At 51.0% G+C, this 22,053-nt stretch overlaps 2 protein-coding genes across 4 annotated transcripts in view; one reads left to right on the forward strand and one right to left on the reverse strand.

Moving 5' to 3' along the window:
* LOC148053042 (uncharacterized) overlaps positions 1-22,053 on the forward strand; it is a 43,601-nt gene that overhangs the window by 13,959 nt on the left and 7,589 nt on the right. Inside the window, exon 1 of one of the 3 annotated variants that reach the window (XM_087777649.1) lies at positions 14,005-14,567. The exons of 1 other annotated variant lie outside the window; for it this stretch is intronic. In XM_087777649.1, the coding sequence (XP_087633775.1) occupies positions 14,513-14,567 (55 nt within the window). In that variant the 5' untranslated portion in view covers positions 14,005-14,512. Of the gene's footprint in view, positions 1-14,004; positions 14,568-22,053 lie in introns of those variants that run through there. One more of the 3 variants, XM_087777648.1, reaches the window with a different exon arrangement.
* On the reverse strand, positions 2,716-5,493 carry LOC148053043 (alpha-galactosidase MYORG-like). The gene has a single exon (XM_087777642.1). It carries the CDS (start codon positions 4,810-4,812, stop codon positions 2,716-2,718), a length of 2,097 nt encoding a protein of 698 aa, XP_087633768.1. The 5' UTR covers positions 4,813-5,493.

Genomic DNA, 22,053 nt, shown 5'->3' on the forward strand with positions numbered 1-22,053 from the left:
CCCAGTGGGGCTACAGAAAAAGCCCAATTCGTTTCAAAGCGGATTTCAAGGAGGTGCCTATGGGTGACAGCAGAGCAGTGGATGCTGACCTATGAGATCCTGGCTGCGAGCATGTCCGTCCCTGCCCGAAATCACGGCTTTTATTAAAAGTAAGAAAAAAAAACAGGCAGGCAGGCAGAGCCCAAGGCTGGGGAGGACCGTGGTGAAAGGACAAGCTGACAGCAGCAGAGAACCTTTGGGCACGTGGCCAGGCTGGCAGCCTCGGGAAAAAAACAACCTCCTCAATTGCAGCTCATCCGGAAACGGGCAGGAGCTGCCAGCCTGCACATCCTTCGCATCGGGAGAGCCACAAAGGTGGTCTGTGCTGACGCAAAATCCCAGAGGCTAAGTAGAGAAAAGCACAGATTTTTATTTATTTTCTTATTATTTTTTGCCAGTGGGGCTGGGTGGGTTTTAGCTCAGCGATCGTCAAAGATTAAGGGCAATAAACTCCCCCTGCAAAAAACAGGCAGCCTGGGGTTAGCAGTGGGCTGGGGGAGAGTCCCATGTCACCAGGACCTCCAGCAAACAGCTCTGGCTCGGCACTGGGAGTGCAAAAAACCAACCAGGACTGAAGCTTAGCAAGGCAAACAAGATGTGCCTCTGGCAGCTCACATCCCCGGCATGGCAGGAGGGTTGTGGAGAGGCGGCCGCGGTGCCACCTCCTCACAGGATGCCTCCGGCACCGGTTCCTCGTGGCTCCCTGTGGCTTGGCTGGCCAGCAGGGAAAGGCACTGGGGGAAAGATTGGAAAGGGATGGGGATCTGGGGGAGAAATTTTTGCATCCAAATGCTACCAGGCAGCTCATACCATCCCCAGAGTTTGCAGAAAGTCTCAGTGATGCCATTTTTTTTCCCCCAGCCTGTGATGCAGGCGGGCAGCAGAGCTGTGTGTGTGCCTACGGAGCATGCTGATTATAGGGGCAGAGGTGCGGTATAAGGGGGCTGGAGCCTGGCTCTCCCACCTCTCCCCAGCACTGTGGGCATCAGTTTTTCAGAAAGCTTTTCTTGCTTCAACAACAGCTGAGGAGTTTTGCTGGGGCCCCCTGGGACCCTCTGATTGCCCCAAGCCCAGCTGTCAGAGACCCCTTGGGGCTTCAAAGAAGCAACTGAAAGAGGAAGCATTCAGAAATACTTTCTCGTCCTCAGGGAAGATACATCAGTGGAAACCACTATCCTGGAGTGGGAGAAAGCCCATGGTAAGGACCCAGAGATGGTCTGTTAACCCTGAACACTGCTGCGAGACTGAGCATTGTTTTCCCTTTCACATCCCTAGATTAAAGGGGGGGGGTTCCCTTCCCATCGCCACAGCAGTGATAGCATTACTGCATCTTGAGCGTCTTCAGGGGCATCTAGAAGATGTTCTGGCTCATCCCACTTGACACTGCTCTTGTGCCACTGTGAGCATGCAGGGTCCCTGTTGCACAACAGACCCATGATGGGTGATGGCGATCTGAGATGGTTTTGGGGCTGCTTCACCTGAGCACCAAACCAGATCTGGAGTGAGTGCGATGTTCTTCAGCCCCTGTTTACTTTTCTTTTTACAAATGAATCAGTCTCTCACTTTGGGAAGGGGCATTGCAGCCCGGAGACCCCAGGACTCTCCTAAACTGCTTAGTCATGTCATCTTTAAACTTCTCTTTGCTGAAAAACAGGGAAGATATTGGAACAAAAGTGGAGAGTATTTCACAGCCAGCCTGCCTACCCCAAGCCTGAAGGTGCTGCTGAGATGCTTTCACCCAGGAGAAGACACCTCCATGGGTAGAAGGATGCTGGCTCATGGACAAGGAAATCCATCAACACAGCTGGTGGCATGGGAGGACATTTTCCATGGGGAAACTGAGGCAGGAGGGCACTTGGGCTAGTTTGTTAATTGTCCGAGTTTTCTCAGGAGGATGATGGCCAAGTCCTCTCCTGGGACCTGATGGATTGCACCCTTTGGCTCTAAATGTCATCCCAAAACACACGCGCATCCTATTAGGTCCTAACCCATGCATGACTTGCTGCTAGGTTTTAATCTTGATGGCCATGAGATTTTACCACATGCTTACAGGCTTGGCTGAATCCACACCACAGACACAGTTCTTAATTTCTTCAAGTAAAAGGGGGGGAATGGTTGCCACAGCATTAGCAAGTGCTATAGCTTCTTTCTCCTTGCTCAGATAGCTCAAGCCATAGGAAATGCAAACTCCCCTTGCTCTAGCATCAGCACCCATCTGACATGCAGGCTGAAAATGGGATGCCTTCCTCTTCAGGGTAATCACAGACTGTTTTTTGTAAAAAAAGAATTCTGCTGCAACTGCCTCCTTCACTAAGTAAATGAAATTATAAATATCTCAAAGGATCAGCTGTGAAACTGGGTAACAAAGGAATCCATGTAATTTCCTTTGTAAACCAGAAGAGTGCATGGCATTTCTTGCTGGGAAAAGATTACGAGCAGAGACTGTGTTTCTCTATGTTGTATTTGTCATAACTGCAATAACTAAGTCAGCCATCCAATGTATTTTAATAAGTAAGTTATTCTACAGCACTTGCCACACAAAACAGAGGTCATAGTGTTTTCTTTGAATTTCATACTGAAGTATTTCTACTTTAAAAACTATTAACATTCCCAGGTCATTAAAGTCATTGGTTCATTAATCCCTGAGACCATTGCAGTAGGTAATGGAGGAGCCTGTTAGGAAACCCAGAGGAAATAGGCGACTTCGTCCAGGTCAACAGGGTAGTCCGTGAGCAGCACCGGGGTCTTCTCAAACAGCTCCCCCTTGTAGCTGCGCCACTTGCCCGCTGGCAGGTAGACATCGCGCTCCTGCTTGCCCATCTCCAGGACGGGGGCCACCATGAGGGTGTCCCCGATGAGGAACTGGGAGTCGATCCTGTGAGTGGCCTCGTCGCGGGGCGAGATCCACCAGATGGGACGGATGATGGGGTCACCCGTGTCGGTCACCTCCCCAGCCAGCTCCAGCAGCAGCGGGGCCACCAGTGACTCATGGAGCTCCGTGAACTTCTGTGCAACCTCTACCACCTCCTTGTCGTACAGCCAGGGTGGGATGGAGAACTGCATGGAGGGCATGAAGGCCGACAGCTCCAGCCACCGCACGTACAGCTCCCGGTCGGGGATCTCCACTGCCCCGTCTGTCTTGTTGGGGAGGAAGTTTCCTCCAATCATATCTGGCAGTACAAATGGGTACCCCAGCATGCTGATGGTGAGCACTGTGGGGATGAGGGACTTGAGGCCAAGCTCGTAGCCCCAGACGGAGTCACGGTCAATGATACGGAAGAAGCAGGAGATGTTCTGCGACTGGTAGCCCACCCGCACCTCGGCCAGCTCGTAGAAGGGGATGGCCATCTCTGTGTAGCGCCGTGACCAGATGCTGGGGTCCGAGAGCGGGCGGAAGGTGCTGAACTGCTTGGGCAGGTAGCTGGTCTCACCCGCGTCAAACTTGAAGGACGAGATGCCATATTTGTGTCGGAGCTGGCGCAGGTGGCTCTGGAACCAGTCCCGGGCTGCCGGGTTGGTGAAGTCCAGGATGGCCCCAATGCCATTCCACCACTCCACCATGGCTGGCAGCCACCCAGATGGCTCCCTGATGAACAGCTGACGCTCGATCCCCACCCCAAAATTGGAGGAATCTGTGTGTATGAAGGGATGAATCCACAGGGTGACCTTAAACCCATCTTCCCTCAGTTTTGCAAACATCTCCGTCACGTTGGGGAACTTGACAGGGTCAAAGTCAAAGTCCCCATAGGCTTGTGTGTACATGTCATCAATTTCAATGTGGCTGCAGTTAAAACGGTACTTCTTAATGTTTCTTGCAAAATCCAGAACTTTATCCTGATTGATATCTTTTTTGTAGAGTGCCCAGGTGGACCAGATTGGGTATCGGAAGGCGTTCTCAGCGGGGATCTTGGAGGGCTTGTTGAAGTAGCGGCGCACCATGTACTTGTGGATGGAGGTGACGTCGGAGCCCACGCAGACCCGGTAGCTGAGCTCGGGGAAGGGCTGCTGCCCCGGCGGGGGCTTGTAGGGAGAGTCCTTGTAGCGGGCCTGGAAGAAGAGGGTGCGCTCGGTGGCATTGAAGCCCAGGTGGAAGGGCACCGAGTCATTGATCTTGATGGCTGCCGCCTTGGAGGAGAGCCAGTAGCGCTCGAGGATGCCGCCAAAGCTGTCGCGGAAGGAGTAGACGTCGCTCGTCACATAGGGCACGGGCTCCTGGTAGCCGGCCAGGCGGATGGGCCAGTGCTGGGTGCTCATCTCCGAGCCCCCGTACCAGTGGGCGTCCTCCCAGAACATGGTGTGCTCCACCGCCGGGCCGTCCGCCAGCTCCTCCCAGCGCACGCGGTAGCACATCACCGTGTCCTTGGGCTTCACCGTCTGGATGAAGAAGTTGAGCGGCCCCCCGCCCGACCGCGTGCAGCTCAAAATCTCGCCCTCCTTGGAGCACGACTCCAGGTCGAGGCTGCCCGAGCGGAAGGCCAGCCGGAACACCACCTCCCCGTGCTGGTTCCTGATGACGAAGCCGTCCGCCCGCAGGTCCATCAGCTCCGTCTTGAGCCGCTCCGCCTTCCGCAGGGACACCGTGTAGTAGCACCAGGCCACCACCGCGGCAATGAACAGGATGAGGCCCAGCAAGATGGCCCCCAGCATGGGCCTCAGCTCCTTGATGGGCTTCTGCTTCACCACTGTGATGTTTTCAGGCAAATGTGTTTCTTTGGTGTCCCCCTTTTGAGCGTTGCCATGTTTTCCCGTGCGGTGTGTAATCAGACTGTCCATGACTTCTTGGCAACGTCAACACTTGGTTAGAAACTTTGCTGCTGAATTTTTTTTCTCCAGCTGGTGGACAGAAAATCCCAGTTGCTGCATGAAGGTCATCACAGTCTCCTTTCCAAAGCCTGGCCACTTACACCTGCAGTGTTACTGCATGAAACAGAGGGTTATAAACACCAAAAAAACAATTAAATCTTGCTAACGGTCGTAGCTCCTCACCTCCCGTTGGCAGCCCGGCAGCCTTCCTGGCTCTGCCGCTCTGGCTTGCTTTGCTCTGTGCAGCGGCAGCCTGTTCACTGGCAGCTGGGCTGAGCTTTTTCAGAGCAGGGCTGTGCCAGGATTCCCATGACCCTCTCTTGGCTGCAGCCTCGCTGCGTCCCACAGAGCAAGGACGAAGGGATGAAAGTCAGGCCAGAGCCTGGAGGAGAAAGGGGCCAGGGAAAGGGGCTGGTCCCTGTGCATACAAGCTGGACATCACAAGCTAATCTGTTTTTACATTAATTATACACCCTGCCAGATTTCCTTGCCTGTCCACAACTTCTCTGCATCAAATGCAGGCAGAGAAATGCTGCACTGAAGTGTCCAGCCTTTGCCTACCGTTCCCCACCACCCCCGGGGATGCAGCCAGCAAGTGATGTTTTATCTCCCTGCACTTTGCTCCTTCCCTGAGCTGCATGGGGACGCGGGGATGCATACGCTTTGTAGCCAGTGCTGCTCTGCTCCAGAATGGCTGTGCAGAGCCCTTCAGCTGCCTGCTCTGCTGCCCATCCTAGAGATGTCATCCCAGGACAGCCCCTCTTGGTGGGCAGAGGAAAAAGAGGATGTTTCCCTGCATCTGTGTCCCCATTTTTTATCCTAATTCAGTTTCTGTAACTCCCAGGCTTATGCCAGGCAAGATGCTACAGTGCAGTGGGGGTGGAAGGCACAGAGTTTGGGGATGGGGGTGTTAAACTGAAGTTGTTGCAAGACCAGGACTACATTAAAAACTTGTTTTGCTGAGAAGTGCACAAGAAGATGACACAGGTCCCAGCTGCATCAAGTGTCACCAAGCCAGCCGGTGCAGTGCAGCTCACAGCATCTGAAAGAGCATCCACCGCAAAAAAAAATGACAGGTGGGGGAAACTGAGGCAGGTGGCTCGAGGCAATGCACTCTGTGCAACTGGGCTCCTGGCTTCCCTGGCCCCAGCCTGGGGTCTGTGTGGTCTGACAGGATGAAAATTTGCAGGAGTAGCCTGTATGGAGAGGAGGAAAATGAGCCAGCTTTTTCATCTGAGCTGTGGCCAGCAATACATGCCAGGCGTATTTACCCGTGCTGCCATGACATCAGTATCTAAGTATACGGAGATGATAAGCTGCTCAGGGAGCCATTAAAAATACCAGAGGTCACCGCGTTTGGGATCGATCGCAGCAGCCTCCCAACCACCCGAATGCGCCGCTTGGTTAGTTTTTGTAATGCACTCTCAGGGTGAGCAAGGCTTTGCTGTGAAAAAGAGCCAGACTGGATAAAAGCCTTCCCGGGTGAGCCCTGTCTGGGGTCAGGGGTGAGAGAAGGAAGGTCACTGCTGCCTCAGAGAGATGGTGATCTGGGACAGAGATCGTTTTGGGGAGCAGGTTGGGTTACACATACCCTCAGGGCACTCTGCCAGCCCCAAAGTGCTCAGACCTGGCAGCCTCTGGGGTGCTGGCCTGGCTCCTGACACGGCTTTGCAGCTCCAGCTCAGGTGGTTTCCAGCAAAACCCTGGCATTTCTGCAAAACAACCTCTTTGCTTTGAAGATGTTTTTATGTGCTGGGTGAGTCCTTGGTTGCCGCCCTCGGAGCTTTCCTCCTCTTCTTCCTTCCTCCTTTCCCCCTCCCAGCCAGCCCGGAGACAGGACTCTCCTTTAATATGAGCCCCACCATTTCCCAGGATGAAAAAACAAGGAAGGGAAAGGAAGAAGGAAACAAGTTTTTCAGGACTTCTGCTTTTTTATATTAAAAAAACCCAAACCCACAGGGTCATCAGGACTCCAAAACCCCTACAAGAATAAAGGATGTGCGGGAAGTTTCCCAGCTTTCTATGCAGTGATTTCTCTCCCAGGCAACCACTTTAAATTCCTTGGTTTACTCCGGGGGCAGAAGATCAGTGGCAGAAAGACAGTATACAAGGGAGTCAGGGCTCCTGGGCCAAGCTGTCCTGTCCCCAGGGCCTTTTGGGTTTTCCTCCCTTCTATGATGTGGCAGGATGCTGTGTTGATACCCCAGCCCTGCCCCTCATGGAGGAGAGGTACAGCCTGGGAGATGTGCGTGGTCGGTGGGAAGAGCAGGTGCTGGCACATCTGGAGGCAGAGCAGGATGAAATTAGGGTTCCTGGGATAGATCCCACCAGGATAAGGGAGTCTCTGAAGCTGCAAACTCCTGTCCTTCAAGGCTTATGTCTCATGAAAGTGTTAAACATCTGCTGGCCAAGTCGGCAGCCTGAGTGCTGCCTGGCAGTGATGAGAAGCAGTCTTGCCAAGGGGTGCACATCGGTGACCCAGAGCCCAGATCCAGCCTTTTCCTTGCTCTGTCCCTGGGGTTACGGCATCACAGCATCCCTTCCCCAGGAATATTTAACCAGTCCTTGCAAAGCCTCTCTGCTCCAGTGAATACTTAACCCATGCAAAGTGCAACTGCTTCCAAGCAAGGATGGGTCGAATGCTCCCAGAGCACCCAGAAAGCCAGATGTCCCAGGTATGCAGGCACAGTTGTATTTTATTTGGGCTGGTTTATCACATGCTGATCTGCTATTCAGGCCCCATCAGTCCCCCAGGCCTTCCTCTGAAAGGAGCTGGGATTCTTCACCCCAAAGATCTAAGCAGCCCTTAGCATGCACAGATTAAACATTGACATACCCAGCACTATGACATGCAGAAAATGAGCCAGGACTTTAGACCCTCTTAGAGTTAAACAGGAGCTAAGCAAGGGTTTCAAGCAATGAAACGCATGTCAGCCAGCTCGAAGGGCATTTATGCGCCTAAACCCCTTTGTACACCTACCCGCAGAGCCTCCTCCAGACCAAACCTGTCCCCAGCACCCCTCTTGGCACGTGGCACAAGTTTGTCAGGCCTCGGTCCAGGTCCCGGCTGTGTGACACCTGAATCCTCGGACTCTTGTCTTTCCAATGCGTTTATCTGCCTGCTGGTGCGGGGAGAGCATCACTCATCAAACAACCCATCAGGAAACAATTCTGTCTTTAAATAAAGGGACAGTTTTCTATATTAAGATTCCTTTTGTAACAGGTTAGCAAACACTTAAGAGTCACTATCAATCAGGCATGCCTAGCAAGAGTATACGACATGTTCTAAGAGAAAGCGCCATAGGTAGCTGTAAGTCATGGTCATAAACACGCTATTGCCCTGTCAAACCCTGCAAGAACTGATTAATCATTTACTGAGCCCTTTTAAACTGTTTCAAATGGGACCTTTTTAACAGAAAACACACCCAAAGAAAGCAGTTCCCATCAGCTCTCATTTCCCATAGCAGCCTGGCACACGCAGGCGTTGTATGGGGGATTTATTGCTAAAAGGGTCCTGGGGGAAGTTTGCTCACCATTTTTTCTGTGTATATAGATGACATGAGAAAAGAGGTATCTGCTATCGCTGCAGCCAAGGAGGGGGAGCAAGGGAGAGCCAAGGTTATCGCATGAGCTGCCACAGATTAGCTACAAAGCCAACAAGGCTTAACACAAGGGGGAAGTGGCTGGGGGATGGATGCAGAGGGTGAGGTGACATTGCAGTCCGTGTGGTGCAGGCAGGGGCACTGACGTCCCTGGACGTGGCCGGAGTCCCTCCTGTGGAGCAGTACGTGATCCTGCTCCTCCTGAGAGCTGGAAAAAACTCAAAGCTCACTTGTGCCCCAAAGCAGGGAGGATATCAGCCACAGCACTGCATGCACCCCCTCACCCCAGCTCTGGGCTTTGAGCAATTCCGAATAGCTTCAGCGAGGGCAACAGTGATGGCTGGCCTCACCGCCGCGACCCTTGGCCCATGGGGGTCTCTACCCAGGTCCTTGGACTGAAATAGCAGTTTTTGCATATTAAGCCCATATCAGCAGCAGACTCGGACCTGTCGGGAGGCTTGCAGCTGTACCCTGCAGGGATGCACCAGCGGCATGGAGAGACCTGCACCAGCTCACACCCACCAGAATGCTCTGAGCAGGCTTATTTCTGGCAACCATGCTGATCTGGGGGGTCTCTGCTCCGCTCCCCATGGCTCCTGATGCCTGGAGGGTTTTTAGCTCACCTTGGCATGAAGGTGGCTGCACAGACTCTGCTGGCTTGTGCCTGTACAAAGTGCTGCTGCAAAGCTGGTAACCCTGTGCAAGCTTGACAGTGCTATAAGCCCTCTGGAGCCCTGCAAATCCAAATCTAGAGCAGAAATACTACCTGGGGGTTTTCCCAGTCCCTCACTACTGAGAACAAAGCAGAGTTTGCTGCACAGGTCTTTCAGTCCTAATTGCTGTAGGAGCAAGCAGTGGAAAGTCCTGCTCCTGTCCTCTTACATGAACAAACTCTTCCTTCCGAAGCCGGCAGAAAAAAAACATGCAAAATCAACTTTTTCCCCATTTCAGGGCTTTCTGAGACTCCTGAGCCTGCACACAATACCCATGTGCTGCTCCAAGCTGCAAGTAGCGGCCACAGCATCCCACTGCATGCTGAGCCACTCTGCCTGCATCCTTGGGAAGGAGCTCCATCTGCTGAGCCACTGGCCCAGGCTGAAACCCAGGGAGTGCTTCTGGGCTTGTCCCAGGGCTGCGAGGTGACTGGTCATCAGGCATCCCCTGGGCAGCACCAAGCCCATCAGACCCTGTTGCATCAGGATCAGTGCTTGTGAGAAGCTCTAGGGAGTTTTTGAGGTGCTTTCGCCTGATGAAGAAGCAAACTGAGCAGAGAGTGATAAGCAAAGTGCAGACAAAGGGAAAAAAGGTTGTGCCACAGTTGCAATCGTGTGAGCAGGCTGGGGGACAGTGGAAATACAGGAAAAGTGAGGAAAAAAGGGTATTCTCATCTCGGCTGCTCTGAATGAAGTCAGTGAGCTTGGCTCATGCCAGGTGAAGGAATAAGTCAGGAAGGGACCTGGGTCGGAGCTGGGCTTTCTCCCACTTAAACCCAAGCTCAGGTGGAGGCTCTGCTTGGAGAGTGAGCCCTTGGGAGCTGCTTGCAACAGCAGTGAGATAAAGAGGCTCAATAGCTTGAAGGCTTTCACCTAAGAGGGGAACCACTCAGTTGCTGTTTTCTTGTGAGAATGAGCAAGAGACCTACCATAAGCTCCAGGTAGGTCCTTGAGGGATGCTACAAGCTCTTCATGGGTTAAGCTGACTGCCTGCCAGGGTGAGGGGTCCTGGGCAATTTATGCCATACCTGCCCCTGTGGGACTTCTCGCAGCACTGATGCACCCACAGTAGGAGATGAGGCTGAGGCATGCTGAGGGCATCTGCTCTGGGGTCCCCCCAGTCTCAGCCTGCTGCTCACATAGGAGCAGGGCTGCAAGGACCACATCTAAGCCAGGCATCTCTGGAGATGCTGCTTCATCCCAAACCAGCTCTGCTTCCTGGCCATGGGAGATTTTTGGTATGTAAAAATCTCTTTTCCTTCTGCATCCCTTCTTGGAGATACAGGATCTTTACTGTGGTTGTTTTCCCATACATTTGACGCCAAGTGCTTCTCTGTGACGAGAAGTTTCACTGCAGAGAAAACCCCACGATGGCCAGACACCTCAGCTTGCCTCAGCACTTATCCAGCTTTGACCAGGGCAATGAAAGCCCATCTTCAAAGTGGATGTGGATGGAGGAATGGATCGCAATTAGTGCCAGCCAGCAACCAGAGGGACGTGATGGGGGTCTTACCACTGAAACTCAGCCTAGTCATAAGCAAGAGAGACTTCAGAAATTACCCAGCGTGAGTGAAGCTGATTCCTTTACAAGCACCTTGAACCAGGCACCCAGACAGAAAAACCTGCAAAAGGCCAGACAGCTGAAAAGAAAGCTAATGAGCATTTGCACCTCTGCTCAAAGGAGGTTGCCCATGGAGAGTGGATGATTTCATCCCTAAAATACTAAAAAAACAGAGAGCCCCGCAGAGCCCCAGCCCTCCTCACCTTGGGGACCGAGTTCAACCTGTCATCCCTGTCCTGGGGTGACACTGAGGGTACAGGACTGAGCTCAGATTTTAAGCCACTTCCTGATGTCCCCAGTGTCATAGAGAGTCTTGCTGGCCCCAAGGCTGGGATGAAAGCGTAACAGATGTCTGTGTTGTTCCTGAGCATCCCATGGGTTTTAGGTTAGTAAAATATTTGTCTCCGCTTGCTCTCCCAGCTGCTGTGTGCCAGAAAGCAGTGCCAGTCCCACACCAGACAGGGTTACATTTGGGTGTCTGGTGGGTGATCCCTGTGTTTGAAGTGTGGTGTGTGATACCATGTCCCATCAGTCGATGAAGTTTCACTTGATCATCACTTCACTCTGATTACATTCACCATGAGCTGCAAAATGATGAGGGAAAGCAATGCACCCATCAAACTGACGATGGAGCCAAGAACAAGGCTGCTCCATGGGACTCAGATTGGCAAGGACTAACTGACATGGAAATTAACATGACCGAGAGCCAGCAATTACAGGACTATCCTGCTCCACGTGGGAGAAACCACAGCTGGAAAGTAGCTTGCTCTTTCCTGGGGAAAGCCTGGGAAAAGCTGTGGAAATGATTTGGAGAAAGTATCCCTATGCATGAGGCTATGCCATGCCGTAAGCAAGCCAATGCGCCATGGAAGAATGGACCCTAAGGCTACAAAGCAATTTTATATTCAAATACTTTCTTGCATGTATACAAAATAAGGCCAAAGTGGTGTTCTGAAACACTAAAAATCTCAGTGGCTGATATTCAGCTGATTCATTTTGGTCTGTGCTGACATGTCACTTTTAGACTGACCACTTCTCCAGGGCTTAAAAATATTGTCGGTTTCTGGGTTAAGGTCTCCTCAATCTGGTGCTAGTGGTGGGCTCAGTGGCGGCCTGAATGTTCTGCATTGCATTAAGGGATTGCCAAAGCCAGGAAAAAAGGATTTGCCTTTGGTGTTAAGTTGCATCTCTGGATGGAGCAGATCTCCAGATGGAGCAGACCGCTGGTCCGGTGTCCCAGGGCAGGGCAGTGGGCAGCAAGGAGAGCAGCTGGGTTCTGTTCTGTGGCATCCCTCATCACCCTCGATGCCAGCCAGAGGTGATGGCACCAGACCCAGGGGACAGCTGAGTGCAGATGCTTCAGGACATCACACTGGAAGAGGAGCACCAGCACATGCCCACTAGAAGAAAAGCTGAAGACACTTCCTTCCTTTCCTTAGGGCAAGGAAGTGAACGTGGCTTAACAGCAGATGGGAGACGTCATTTAAGCAAGAAGATACCCTTCAAAAAGCTGGAATCACACCCTGGAAAACACCTGGGTTTCCTAAAGGCTTTGCACAGAGTTTAAAAGGCCCCAGCAGGAACAGAGGAGATACAGAATAAGATGGAAGTTCCTGGCAAGGTTAAATATCTGCAGAAAGAAGGGAAGCGGTGGGAATGAGGACATGATCGTTCTTCCCACAGAGGTGACAGGGGCTTGCCCAGGGCAAAATCTGAGCTGCCTATCACACAGAGGCAGGAGATCTGCTAAACACGCTGGGACTGGGAAACCCTGAGCAGAAAATGGCAGGAAAAAGGTAGGGGATACACTTACTATTTTCTTAGTTTTCCCTCGGCATCCTCTGTGGGTTCCTGCTGGATTCAGACCTGGGGGTAGACCTGTAGCCTGACCCTGCAAAGTCCTTCCCATGCTAAAACTGCAGCAAAGACCCCTGGCAGTCCCCCGCCTGGCAGGAAGGGGACACCTTCCTGGCACATAGAGGGGAAGGCTTTCTGGGTGTTAAAAAGCAACTGTGATCCAGTGGGTTGGGAGAAATCTGGGATTCAGGAGCTCAGAGACAGCCTTCATGGCTTTGGGCAGTTCACAGCCTCTTTGTGCCTTAGTTTCCCTTGTGTGAAATGGATGGAAGGGCCAGGAGGAGAAACATAGGAGCTGTACCAGCTCCCAGGGTTGGAGAAATAGCAGGATCCATGGTAGAAAAGCACAGTGACCTTTTCAGGAGGATATTTTCTGTGATGCTCTCCATCTGACAGGGAGGCATCTGTGCCCTGAGCTCTTCCCTCTCCTCCTCCGGTGGGACAGACATGGTCGCTCGGTGAACGCGGTGGGGAGCATTTGCATTTTCAACCCCAGTCATGTGGAGGAGCATTTAACATCTGTGCTTTTTTAAATTAAAAATGCCTGGTATTTAGTGTAACTTGATGCATTTCCATGGGGAAAAGAAACCAATAATCCCAAAGAAACCAGTTCTGTGGTATTTTGAGCACAGTGTGATTGCCAGGCAGGAGCAACCTCACCGGGGCAAGAAGTTACCCCAACAGTCCCTTTTGTTTGGCTGTAGGATATCCCTCGTCATATCCGCATCCGCCTGGGAAGAAGATTGTGTGGTTCAAAGCCAGATCCCCCCTCTGAGACGGGGAAAGCTGGGAGCCATCAGCCTGGGACTGAGCACAGAGGAAGCTGCACCTTCGCAAGGCTCTGACCTGAGCCCGTGCATTTGCATGGATGCTGACACTGCGCTGTTTTAATTTGACAGCTTGGCCACTAAACGAAGCAGCTCCCAGCTCTTAAAGTGACTCCTGGTCTCATGGGCAGAGCTGGGAGATGTGACATTGGTGCCATCCAGGACTCGACCCCAAAAGTAAATATGAAGCCATCATTTTTATGTGTTTTTATGGAAAAGGGCTGATCATATATCTGGGTGAGAATGAGCCCAGCAAGCAAATGGGACAGACCAGTGCAGAGAAGATGTGGCTAAACAGGAGCATCTTGCTAGCAAAATTATATCTCTGGCTTCCCCTGCTGCTGTTTCACCTGGCAGCCTTTGCTGCTGCTGTCCCTCAGGGAGGGATGAGTGGTTTTCCCGCTGTGCAGAGCCCAAACTGATGCATGAAAAGACAAACTCGACCCTCAGGGCAAGCACCATGGCAGACCCGCAGCAGGACTCTGCTCCCTGGCCAGGAGCTCGGCTCCCCCCGCCGTCACCCTCCGGCTCTGGGACCCCCACAGCTGATTTGTGAACTTTTGTCTCTGCTGTGACCTGTAACGGTGCTTAAACTCGTCTCGGCAGGGATATTTCTCCCTAAAGAGAAAACAATCCTGTGACGAAACAGACGAATGCAGGGTTCCAGCAGATGCATCCCACGCCCCTCTGAAGACTCCTGACGAACTTTGCCTTTCTTGCCAGGCCAGCCCCTGCATCCTCCTTGCTCCCAGCCCTGGCGAAGGCAGCCTGCCAGCCTGCTTAGCATTCGGCTGTCATTGCTGGGAGCAACCGTGGCTGCTAAGGAGCCGAGCTCGGCAGCTGCAAGCATCTCGGTCCAGTGTCCCCCCATCCTGGCTCGTCATATGATTTCTCCTAAGGGATAACTGCTGAGCGGGACCACGTCTCCAAGCTGATCCTTTGCTGATAAGCCGACTGCCAAGTCTCCAGCGCTAAGACAAAAGAGTTTTTCTCTTCCCAGTAGGTTTTTCTGCTGTGAATGACAGAGAAAGGGGGAAAAGCGATCTGCCAGGCACTCCTCGTGAGCAAGAGGCTTCAGGGGCTCCTTCCCCCCTGCTGTGCTGGCAGACCATGGAGCTTTTCAGGCTGAGCCTGGGCTATATTTGCCTCCTTCCTTGGCTTGAGGGTAAGTTTCTCCTCCTTTGGGGTAGCTGGAAAGTGGGAAGCAAACAGCCTCCCAGGTTTTAACCCGCCTACCTGCTGAATTGTTGCTTGGGCTGCAAAGCTCTGAACCCACCAGCTATAAAACAAGTGCCTATGGGTACATTTCAAGGCAGCATTTAAAATGGGATTAAATGCAGGGGTACAGGAGAGTGAGGGACAGGCTGGCAAGGTGCTGGGATGACTTGGCCAGGGACACCATGGCATCACGCCAGCCACTTTTATAAAGTGCTTTTAAACTACTAAGAGAAGCAGATGAATAAACGTGCTCTAGGGGTGAGGCAGGCACTAAGTGACCTCCCGAGCACTGTGTTTGCTCCCTGCCCTGGCTGCTCTTTCCTGGCAGAGGTGAGTGGGCTCAGAGCATGCTGGCAGCATGGGAGAGGGCGGTGGGAAGGGGAGCAGGACCTCCTTGCGTTAGTCCTGCTCCTGTGGTGATCGTCTGGGAGCGGGATGTGCTGGGGAGCTGCAGAGCGTGCACCCCTCATCGCTGCAGAGCAAATTTGGTAGTGGGTCATGTTAACATTCAGATGCTTGCTGAGATCGCTGGAATCCTGTATCCTGCCCATACGTAGGAGGATTTTGAATCCAAGCAGCCTTGTTTTTGACATGAACAGGTAGATGAGGAAAGCAGAAGTCCTGCAGAGCCGAAGTGGTGCTACCCAGGAATGGCTACCTGGGAGCGGTGCTAGCTGCGGTCTCACCCATCCCATCATGGGCAGTGGGTAGCATCTCTTTTCTTTAAAAAAGGGAAAAGCCCCTGAACTAATAAGTAATGCACTTTTTATTATGCCTGAGATGACAGGTTGAAAGGGATTCATTGAAATAAATCCCTGAAGTGCTTCAAGGCTCATTCAGTCCCTGAAGCTGCAAGGAGGACAGCCCTGCAGTTTTGCAGGTTACCTGCTCAGAGCTTTTCAAGCCTAGACCAGAGGACTTACAACTATTTGGGCTACACAGCTGGTATGTTTATCCCTTAAAGACAAACCTCAGACTGGCAGCTCTGACTATAATGCCTTTTACTTTCCATTCCCTGCTCCACAACCTCTAAGCATGTGTTCCCTGGGCTGCTTTGATCAGCTAGCCCTCAGTTTGCTCTGCAGCCAGGTCTAAGGAGAGGTGTGTGCTCCTACAGATTTGACTTTTGCTCCATCTACAGCTGTTTTTTGCAACCCAAATCTTGCCAATTAGAGTAAATCCAGTGAACTGAATCTCTCTTTTAAAGCCCCAAGCTGAGGGTATACCACTGTGCTAGTGAAAGGTGAGGATACACGTGCATCTTGTAAAAGTTACAGGAGATCTGGTTAAGACCTGGAGGTGACACCATGGTAGGATGTCAGGAGAGCAGAACAGCTTTCAGAGTCTTGCTCTTTCTCTCGCTCTAATACGGATCTTGTCTGGTGTTAGAAGAAAGTGGTTCTTTACTGCTGCCACACAACAGGCTATGTTTTATTAGTAAATTAAGGAGGATCACAGGACATTTGTTTTCCTTTCCAGTGAAATGCTTTTGGTGCAATCGCATGATCTGCCACTGCATTTCAGCCAGACCACTAATAAAACCACAACTGTTTTGCAAGAAAGGAATTTATCTTCCCGATACCTGGCAATGCCCAAAGCAAGCTCAAAGAGCAGAGAGCAAACATGTTCTTGCTTGGGGCTGATCTTCCCCCGCAGCAGCCTCTCCCCATCCCATCCTGCCTGGGCTGCTGGGTTTTAAGGCTGCTGGCAGGACAGAGGTGCTTGCTCTTGACAGACCTTAGAGGGTTCAGTTTCCTGCTGGAAACTGGAAATCCTGGAATTGCCTAAGCTAGTCCTGACAGTAGCTTCTTTGGAAAGCCCCTGCAAGCAGAGAGGGAGCTGAAGTGTTTTCTGAAGAAGTCAAGCCTAACGGTAACCCAGTGAGGTACGACGGGTGGTGGGAAGTCGGGCACCAGCAGGATCTGTGCGTGTAAAAGCAGAAAAAAACCTGCTGCAATAATACCACATTTAACACTAACTCTCGATTCTCATGCACTGAGCGTGAGGCTGGCAGTGGCTCTGCCCGGCAGCCTGGCCGGACCCCATATCATGGGGGGCCGCCCTCCTACCTCCCAAACCCATGTGCAGTGCTGGCTGCTCCCTGACCCCTCACAGCCCACTCAGCTAAGGCAGCCCTAAGCATCTCGCATTGAAGAGGCAGAAAGGCCAAGCCTGTCCCATCCTTCTCCTCCCCCATATACTTTTCCAGACTCCAACTGTTTTCTGCCCAGGGGATTTCCTGACCCTGGTGTGTTTAACTCTTCAGTGGCTATCAGATCTCCTCCCTCGGCTTGCACAGGCTTTCCCTGGCAGAAAGGATGCACGACTGCTGGGTGCAGAGCCAGCTCCTGCAGGCTGTGAGCCTTCCCTTGGCACCCCTTGTCCCATGTGGGATGAGTCCTTGATCGGTCAGCCTCATCCAGACCTCTCTGGATGTTATAGACCTCCATCATACCCCCCCAGGGACTCATTTTCCCCACATGCCTCAACTTCGTATTGACTTCACCAGCCTCCCCTACTTTCCATCTCATTTTCCCATGTGTTATTCCATGCCAAAACCTTCCTTCTTTTCCTGTGGTTGCTCAGGTCCCTTGGAGGCCTTTGCTGATATACTCGGTCAAAAGTGGACCTTGCAATAACATGGAAAGCTACGAAGCCTTGTTGGTGAACCAAAAGCAAGATATTCTTAAGAAAGCAGCAATGGCTGGGAAAAAACACAGCCCAAGGTAGTTGCCAGAAGCAACAGCTGGGAACTACTCTGAGAGAGACATGTTACTGGAAAATAATCTGAGTACAGACCAGGAAGTATTTGCAATCAGGTACTTGCACTGACAAGCCGTTTGCTAGCTAATTACTGGCAGTTACCAGAAGACTTTGTTGACTTCTCCATAAAAATGACACAGCTTGATAAGAGCTGATCTGCTGCCCAAAGTGATGGAAATTGTGCTCCCATAAACCCAGAGCTCCCAGTTGCCAGGTAGCTGCTCACCCAGTTCCAGTTCTGCCAGGCCCGATGGGCAGATGCCTGTTTGCTCACCAACAGGGACTCACCAGGCTCCATCTAGCATCATCCTCTTCATAGGTAGATTGGCTACATCCACTGACGTGTCATGGACATTTGTGTCTCTAAATTTTACATCCAAGTAAACACAGTCATAGGTTGAGGGAGGACTGGGGCAAAATAAAGCTAATGTTAGTTCCAGTCAACAGCCTGTTTTGCAAAAAAATACCTAATCTCACCTTCTGCCATGCTGGTCTTGGGCATGAAGTCAGGCAAAATAGACAACAGAGTGCCAGTCTCACTGCTTCCCTGTGCACATCTGGATTTCCTGCCTTTGACCAAACACATCTGGGGCACCACACCACACCCCTCTTATGATAGCAAGTGCCTTCCAGCTGTTTTTAATTTCTTCATCCCATGGCCCTGGGCTGGTCTCCTGCACAGGCAGCAGACAGGAGCTTGCTCCCTTGGATGGAGGGAGATCTTTTCATGAGGAGGAGTTACTGCTGGGCTGCATTCAAGTCTGCTCCTGCTTACTTATTCATGGCCTTGTTTGCCCATACCTGACAGCACCTCAAGCTGCTTGCTTCAGTTAGATTCAACGTAATGTTCCTACAAATGATCTTACAGGGCCACGTCTTGCACTGAGCTCCATCTATGCAGGGAACCCTTCTGCCTTAACTGGGAGCTTCCCTCTTCTGCTACTGCATCTTCTCATTTCTAGCTGGTTCTGACCCTCTGCAGAAGGTAGAAAGAGCCTGCTGGGCCCAGGGCAGCTAAGAAACAGCTTCTCCTCCTGTTCAGAAGAGACATCTGGGTGAGTTTTCGCTCATGGCAGGATATGATAACTTCAGGCCATTGCCGTGAATTGCTCCTACTGCTATGGCTAGTCACCTGAAAGTCCCTTCTTGCCTTCATCCAACATCTTCCTAGACTGCCTGGTTTTGTAGATGTGCTACGAAAGCCCCACTCTACATTCAGTCCTGAATTTGAATCTGAGTAAAGGATCTGGACAGAAAACGTGGTAGCTCTGCATTACCAGTGTGAGGCCCAGCAGCGAGGGCAGGAGGGCAGGGGAGGTTAGATGCTGTGCTTGCCTGAAAAGAGAGGGTCAGAGAATCAGTACCAGGGTAGGGAGAGGTGTTGTCTGCATCACCACAGTGTCTAAGCAGCTAAAGTTGGCTTTCCCCAAAGTCTCTGGTTGATTTTTCTTCTTTTGGGCTGGGGCCATTTCTGGTAGGAGCTGGAGTCCCTCACAGCTGTTTTTAGCACTAGGGCAGAGAAAAAAACTGCTGTCAGGGCAACTTGAGAGGATGGGAGTCTTCCAAACCCTCTTCCCACCTGATGTCCCTTGAACTGCTGCAATACTGCAACAAGACAAGGGGACCCTGCATCCTGGGAGAGCTGATATTCAGGGGGAGTATGTAAGGAGGCAAACGTATGTAATGTATATGAGAACAGCGTGGGTCAGCCTCCATTGGTGCATGCTCCATAGAGAAGATATGATCACTTGCAGTGGCGAACAGTGGAGGCAGATTAACCTGAGCAGGAAACTCTCTGGCTTGTCTCACCATAACTCAGACTATGGCACTGCTGGCTCCAAGGTTTCTCAGCCACGGCACATGTACCCCTGGTGCTGTGCTCATTTTAGGTGGAAGCAGCAGAGACAGCTTGGAAACATTGCACCAAGCCACAGTTGACACGGCCTGGGTGACTTGGGATGACTCTCTGTCATATGGTGATACCCAAGAAGAGCCATATTTGGGAGCTCTCCTGAGCCGTGGGATGTCCCCACAAAGCAGCCCCTACGAGAGGTGCCGTGGCTGCCACAGATGGATCCATGCCTTCGAGGACAGGTAGAGGCAGGAAAAGGTAAATTCCTGACTGTGACTCAGTGGTCGTCTTCTCCCTGCCCACTGGGCAAGAGAAATTGAGCTAATTAAAGGATTTTTCAAAGAGTTAGGAACCCCATCAGGGAGAGCAAAAGAAGCCAAAGCCAATGCTGAGTTTCCCGGGTGACCTGGAGTGTTTTGGGAACCTGTGCTTGCTCAGCTCTGACTTACTCCTTCCCTCTGCAGAGCCTTCAGAGGGAGTAACCCATCCTCAAATGATTTGCAAATGGCTTTGATCAAGCCATCATAGGCACTGCTTAGAAACAGCAAAAACTTTCCCAGCCAGATTGGGATTACGGGTAACCAAGGCTTTCCTGGTGACATTACCTTAATTAGGAACGTTGCATGGGTTTTGCTCCTAATCGTACAAGGAACAGCATGTCCCAAGGGTCGCCATGCTGCAGAGAAGCAGGAGGCTATATTTGCTTGCTTTTCTTTCTTGTAACCAGACAGAGTGGCAGTATCATAGGACAAACGAGCTGGCATCAGGCGCCTTTGCTAGAAATTGTTTATTTTGTTCCTAAAAATACAAAGAGGCCAAAATGTTCAAGCATGAGCAGCTGAAAGCTGGCATCTACTTGGGCTCTGTGGGTAAGGCTGGCATTTTCCAGAGATGCTGAGTCCCATCCCCAGGGAGTATGTTGGATGCTCTGCTTATGCCAGGTTAACATTCCCCAAACGTTAGGGCTGATGGCCTTATTTGCAGGGCTGCTGGACAGTGGGACTTGGCAACGGGGAAAAAAAGTCATTTTGTCTCCTGAGTAAGGATTCTTGGTGCCTGATGTATATCCCAAAGTAAATATACTCCAGCTTTATTTGTGGGTCTACTCCTTATGACTGTGTGGGGCATGGGCGACGATTGCTGCCGTTTCCCTGTATCTAATTGTAAGTTGCTCACTTAGCAACATCTCAACCTCAGGAAAGCAAAATGTACAGGCAGCAGATTGTGAACCTGTACGACAGACACAGGCTCAAATCTTGGTTGGCAAGGATCACACAAAACACCACAAGGAAAATCCTGCTGTTGATAGCCAGCCTTACAGAGAGCTCAACGTCACTGTCAGTAGGGAAGATGCTTGGACCGCAATTCAGAGGAGAAGGGTTAGGGCCCGGCTTTGCTGCCACCCTCCCATGTAATATAGAACCAAGCAAAGTTTAGCTAGACCTCTGTTCCCAAGCTGTAAGATGATGGTTATACTTTTGGACCTGAAGTATGGTGTGAAGATAAAAATCTGTTAATAACTCGGTGTCATACACTACTGAGGAGCTATACAAATCTCAAAGGAAAGCACTTCAGTTGCAGGGTTGAGGTTCCTCAGCTCACATGTATTCCCATGGCAGGCGGGCTGCCCTTGGACCTTCAGTGAGGTGAGTCTTGGAAAACTGAGACTTGCAAAAACCCAAGAAAGCTGGTAGAAAGGGGCGGCTCAAAAGTGCAAAACATTGGTAGATAAAATGGTGGCATGCAATGCTTGCTGCTAACATGCAGGTGATATAACAATTCTTTAGAGGGGAACATATACCACCAGGGACTGTACACAGAGAAAAAAAACACAAATCTGCTTGCTGAGTTAAACAGCAATGCTCTTCAAAATTTTTAAACAAATGAAACTTTCAAAGGGACAGTTATTGCCAAGCAAGGAAAACAAAAAAAAACCCCAGAGATCCTGGCATGTTTAATAACAAAATCCATCATAAAGCATATGAGAAAAAGATTTAGAGGAGCAACCTAGAGAAAGCATAAAAAACTACTAATAGAAATTTTCAAATGTATCTGAAGTAGGAACTCAGTGGAGGTAAGGAGGCCAATAACTAAGTGATGTAAATGTAAGGACAACCAAGAAGGGCAGGGTTGAAAGGTTGAATGGATTATTGGTGCTGGTGTTCACTTCAGACATGGTCACGGAGGTCCTCACATCGCAGCCACTCTCTGCAGTCTGAAGAATGTTATCAAACAAAATTGTCAACGGAGGAAGTTTTAGGGAAAAAAAAAAAAGATAAATAATCTGTGGCAAATGACCAGCCCAGATGGCATTCACATTGAGTTACAGGAAAGTAAAGATGACCTTTTTTTAAACTTCTAAGGAGTACGTAAACTGTTACCTAAAGCGGCCTCAGCACCAAAGGACTGCATTATGGCAATTATGTCCATCTTAAGAGGGATCCTTGCACAACCTGGGGAAACACAGGTCACGGTTTGATTTCGGCATCAGGCAAGTCAGCAGAAACAAAGATCAGAATTTGCAGACACACAGATAAATACAAGAAAAGTCAATACAGCTTTTGTAGTGGGAATGCCTGACATCCGTGATGGCATCAATGAGTGCATAAATGTGGTGAGCTGATCTAGACCTTGTGCTTCTGTTTGCAACAGGCTTTTGGTAAGATTCTTCCACCAAGGCCCTTAAGAAACTCAATTCTCATGGAGTAAGAGAGAGATTTCACCCACAGGCTGGAAGAAAGAGGTGGAGTGAGTTGACAGTGATCACAGCAAAGTGAAGGTATCAGCAGGTGCCGACAAACATCAGTGCTGTTTGACA

Source organism: Nipponia nippon, unplaced genomic scaffold (assembly GCF_047370975.1).
Source record: "Nipponia nippon isolate SJK-2023a ecotype South Korea unplaced genomic scaffold, ASM4737097v1 scaffold_40, whole genome shotgun sequence".
Lineage (NCBI taxonomy): Eukaryota > Metazoa > Chordata > Aves > Pelecaniformes > Threskiornithidae > Nipponia > Nipponia nippon.

Bases quoted from the DNA above. Each gene is read 5' to 3' on its own strand.
- LOC148053043 (XM_087777642.1), bottom strand. From the start codon at position 4,812: ATGGACAGTCTGATTACACACCGCACGGGAAAACATGGCAACGCTCAA.